Source organism: Penaeus chinensis, chromosome 31 (assembly GCF_019202785.1).
Source record: "Penaeus chinensis breed Huanghai No. 1 chromosome 31, ASM1920278v2, whole genome shotgun sequence".
NCBI lineage: Eukaryota > Metazoa > Arthropoda > Malacostraca > Decapoda > Penaeidae > Penaeus > Penaeus chinensis.
Window position 1 is genome coordinate 29472404 of NC_061849.1, and position 5000 is coordinate 29477403.

General features: G+C 35.6%; 1 protein-coding gene across 4 annotated transcripts in view; it reads left to right on the top strand.

Moving 5' to 3' along the window:
* The window catches only part of LOC125042200, a 117367-nt gene that overhangs the window by 43418 nt on the left and 68949 nt on the right, over positions 1–5000 (top strand). For all 4 annotated transcript variants that reach the window (XM_047637689.1, XM_047637691.1, XM_047637692.1 and 1 more), the window contains exons 9-10: positions 2801–2881; positions 4364–4519. In XM_047637689.1, coding sequence (XP_047493645.1) covers positions 2801–2881; positions 4364–4519 — 237 coding nt within the window. The remainder of the gene's footprint in view (positions 1–2800; positions 2882–4363; positions 4520–5000) is intronic.

Below are 5000 nucleotides of genomic sequence, written 5' to 3' on the forward strand. Positions count from 1 at the left end.
CTTAATTAATTGATTTATTAAATGATTGATAGATTAATTGATTGATCGATCGATCGATTGACTGATTTACTGATAGATATATAAATGAACAAATAGACGTAAATTTACAGATTGAGATATACAAACAGACAGTCACACAGATATATAGATAGACAGAAAGATAGTTAGAAAGGCATGGTTTGATACATAGATAGAGAGGACAGTATATAGGAAGAAATATGGATGAATGAAAATAAAAAGAGAAAGAAAAAAACAGATAGCGAAGAAAGAAAGATAAACTAACAGAGAGAGAGAGAGAGAGAGAGAGAGAGAGAGAGAGAGAGAGAGAGAGAGAGAGAGAGAGAGAGAGAGAGAGAGAGAGAGAGAGAGAGAGAGAGAGAGAGAGAGAGAGAGAGAGAGAGAATGAGAGAGAGAGAGAGAGAGAGAGAGAGAGAGAGAGAGAGAGAACAAGCGAGAGAGAGAGATAGAGAGATAGAGAGAGAGACAGAGAGATAGATAGAGAGAGAGCGAGCAAGCGAGAGAGAGAGAGAGAGAGAGAGAGAGAGAGAGAGAGAGAGAGAGAGAGAGAGAGAGAGAGAGAGAGAGAGAGAGAGAGAGAAAGAAAAACAGGTAAATGAAAAGCGGTAAAGGTTCCATTAGCGAAGCGAAGAGGAACGGCATCGCGCGTACATATCAGATCGATAACCTTGTTATCGCGGAAAGGTTTATTGAATCACAGATCAAGAGTAACCGCGCAGATTTTCAAGTTTCAATTTATTCCTTCGGAGATTTTCCATACCGCATTATGTAAGATCCAATTCCCTCTTTTATTAGTATCTAAAACCTTATTTATCGCAGAGGCAGGCTTCTATTGGACCAACGGATCGCATTCAAAGCATTCGGATTCCAGAGTCTATTACATATACTCGAGTCTCCGATTTCTTTACGCGCGCAGCAACTACGCTATTTTTTTTTTTTTATTCTCTGTGTGCAACGTCGTACGAGGTAATAAGATAGCGTATACATTTATTGAAAAAGGATCTGATACTTTATGGAGGTATATATGCTGGAATTATTATCATTATTATTTTTTCTTTCTTTCTTTTTCTCTCCTTTTTCTTTCCGTTTACTTGGCTTTGCGTGTTTCGATTTTTGTTTTCGTTTCCTCATTCTCGGACTTCATCCTCTTCCCCCCTTTCTCGTTCACGTTTCTCCCATCTTCTTCCTCTCTCTATCATTTTCTTCCTCTTTTTCAACTCCCTTTTCTCTCTATATTTTCTCTCTCTCTTTCTTATATTAACCCCTTTCTTTACGATCGTTTATTTTGCTTTATCCTTCTTCCTTAAAGTTCTTCCTTTTCCGGCACTTTCCCTCTTCTGTTTCCCCTTTCCGGTTTTTTTCCTTAGCTCCTTCCCGCTCTCTTTATCTTCTCTCGTACTATACCCTTCCCTTCTCCCCTCTACCCTTCTTACTGTATTTGTTCATTTCACATCCGTTTGCATCTCCTCTCTCTCCCCTTTCCATTTCCCTCTCACATCTTCCTCTAATTTCCCCTCTTCCTCTCTTTACCCCTACACGGTCTTTTTCCTCTCCTTTTACCTCCTCTCCCATTTTTTTTTCCATTTTCCACTTTCCCTTCCTTCTCCCCCCGTCTCCCCATCTCCCCCTTTCCAAACCCTATTTCAAAGCATTATTCCATCTTTTTTTTTTTTTTTTTTTTTTTCTTTTTTTTTTTTTTTTACGATAGCTCAATATTTCTGGTTGAATTATTGTAACACGACGGGGGGAAAAAATCAGTTCATATACTTTGGCATCATGAAATGTAATCCCGTTAGCGGCATAAATCCTTTTACGAATTATGTTTAATGGACTCGACCACTATATTTCGCATTGGATTTTGACTACAAATCTATCAAAATTGTAGTGGAGTATGGCACATATACGCAAATGGAATGCATACATATCGTGCACATTCATGTATTTGGCTTATCTATCTTATGTAGTGAAAAATCATGTAACGCATTAATATATGTAAATAACGGCCCTCTCAATGTTTAAGTACCTTCATCTCCATTGCTTCTAGAGAAAGTAAAATTAGCTAATTGTGCCAGAGCGATCATCATCGGATGTCTGTTTATTTCTTCTTTGCTTTGATTGTGTAATATGGATTGTGTGGTTTCAAAACCTTGAAAATTACATGTCTAGGCAAATGCACACACACAGATACACACACACACACACACACACACACATATACACACACACATATATATATATATATATATACATATATATATATATAAATATATATATATATATATATATATATATATATATATATATATATATATATATATATGTGTGTGTGTGTGTGTGTGTGTGTGTGTGTGTGTGTATGCATATATATACACATACATATATATATATACATATATATATATATATATATATATATATATATATATATATATATATATATATATATATGTATATAGATGTATGTGTGTGTACATACACACACACACACACACACACACACACACACACACACACACACACACACACACACACACACACACATATATATATATATATATATATGTGTGTATATATATATGTGTGTATATATATATATATATATATATATATATATATATATATATATATATATATATATATATATACATTTATATATACACACATACACATATTATATATATATATATATATATATATATATATATATATACTCCACTTGAAGACACCCAACCACCCACGCATCCACCCATCCATCCACTCATTCCTCCATCTCCACCCACAGGCATGGGTGTGAAGGCTACGTGTACAACGTAACGAAAGCAGGGGGCCAACCACACCCGGAGGAAATACCAATCTACACAGGGTAAGTTCGATCCTTTGTGTCGTTATGTTCTCGTCCTTTCACTCGCCTTCTCCAGCGGCTGTTGCTGTCAGCGAGGGAATGGGCGGCCCGGTCTCCTTCGTTGACTTTCAAAAGGGGCGAGTGGGCGAGGTGTTGGCGCACGCGTGTGTATGTGTAAAGGGGGAGGGTTGTGTTTAGTGTTTGTTTGTGTGTGTGTTTGGGAGGGGGGGAGGGGGCTTGTGTGCATGGTGTTTGTGTTTGTGTGTGTGAGGGGGGTTGTGTATGTGTGTGTGTATGTTTGTGTATGTCGTGTTTGTTGCACTATTTGTGTGCGTGCGTTCTTGAGCATTCTCTTCCGATCCCTACACACCGTATCTATCCATCTATCAATTCCTCCTACAATTATCTATCTTCACCTATCCACCGTCAAATCCATACGATTATCTGCAGACAACATCCCTTTCTAATCTTTCCTAACTCTACCTTTCCTTTTATAGATCCACCTTCCTGCGCTACAATCCGTTGTTTCAAGGATCTATCTGCTTTACATTCCCTAGAGTATGACAGCATTATTTTTTAACATTTATCAATGATTCATATACTGTAAGTACACACTACTATTCTTTTATGTTATTCCTCTTTTATATTCTTTCATTTTAAAAAATTATCTTACTTTTCCTATTTCTTTTTGTTCTTTGTTTCTTATTTTGACTTATTTCATCATCAGTTTCTTATCATTATCTTGTTGATCTTTTTATCTTATTCCTTATCATCTTGTTATTGTTTTTTCTTGTCGCCTCGTCTTTCTTATTTCTGATTCTTATATTTCTTTCAGTTTCTTATAACATTATTTCTGGTTCGTATTATCATATCTCTATTTCTAATTGTTTTAGCATAGTCATCTTTTCCTTTTTCCCATATTCTTCTTCTTCTTCTTATTTTTTTTGTTAATTCTGTTTTCTAGCCATATCCTCTCCATCTTTCCTTTCCGCATTGTTTATCTTCCTTATCGCCCCCTCCTCATTTTTTCCCTCTTCCCTTTCCCGTTTTCTGTTGTGTCTTTCCTCCCTTCCAATTAACGGGGACTTCCTTGAACCATTATCACTTTCGTCTCAGTAACTTCCTTGCAAGAAAAAGTGTTTCAAGCCTTTGTATTCCTCTGAACACTTTCCTATTTTGTATGTGGTTATAAACGTATAGTATGTTAGTATCATTCTTGTTTGTGTGTTTGTTTTCATGTTTTTTTGTTTCTCTGTATTCGTCTATATTTCTCTTCTATCTTCCTGACCCTGTTTGTATCTATCTTTCTCTTTTATTTCCTCTCTCTCTCTCAGCTACCTATTCCTCCCCTCCTACCCACCCTCCTCCCCTACTCAAATCTTCTCTTTCACCTTCCTCCCTATTCTCTATTTCCCCTTCTTTTCCCCTCTCTCACCATCTCAATTTCCCCTCATACCAACAACACCGAATAACCCAAATGACCTTTGACCTCTTTCCCCTCAGCTCCCAGTGGTCAATCATGGGTCGTGACCTAACACACTACGCCGTGACCCATGAGCGACGTTCCGACCAGTTGAACCGATGGCATTATCACTTGCAGATGTCGATCATACCTGACGAAGCTTACTTCCCGACCATCACCATGAATTCACCTTATGTGTAAGTGTTGAGATGTTTTTTTTACTCTTTTATTTTTTGTCTTGTTATTTTTATCATTACTATCACAGCTGTGATCATTACAGCCATTCTTATCATCATTGTTATTATTGTTATTATCATCATTACTGCTATTATTTTTTTTTCATCATTATGATTATTATTGCTGTTATTATTGATTATTTTTCATCACCATTAACGTTATTATTACTTTTATTATCATTATCAATATTACTGTCAGTATGATAATAGTAGTAATAATAACAATAATGGTAATAATGGAAATAATTACAACAATTATTATTATGATACTTATTATTTTTCTTCTTCATATTATTACTATCAACACTATCATTATCATCATTGCTACTATCACCATTATTATAATTGATATTATCTTACGCATGATAGTTTTTATTGTTATCCTTATCACTACCAATTATCATAATCCTTATCATCAACATTATTGTTACTATGACTATTA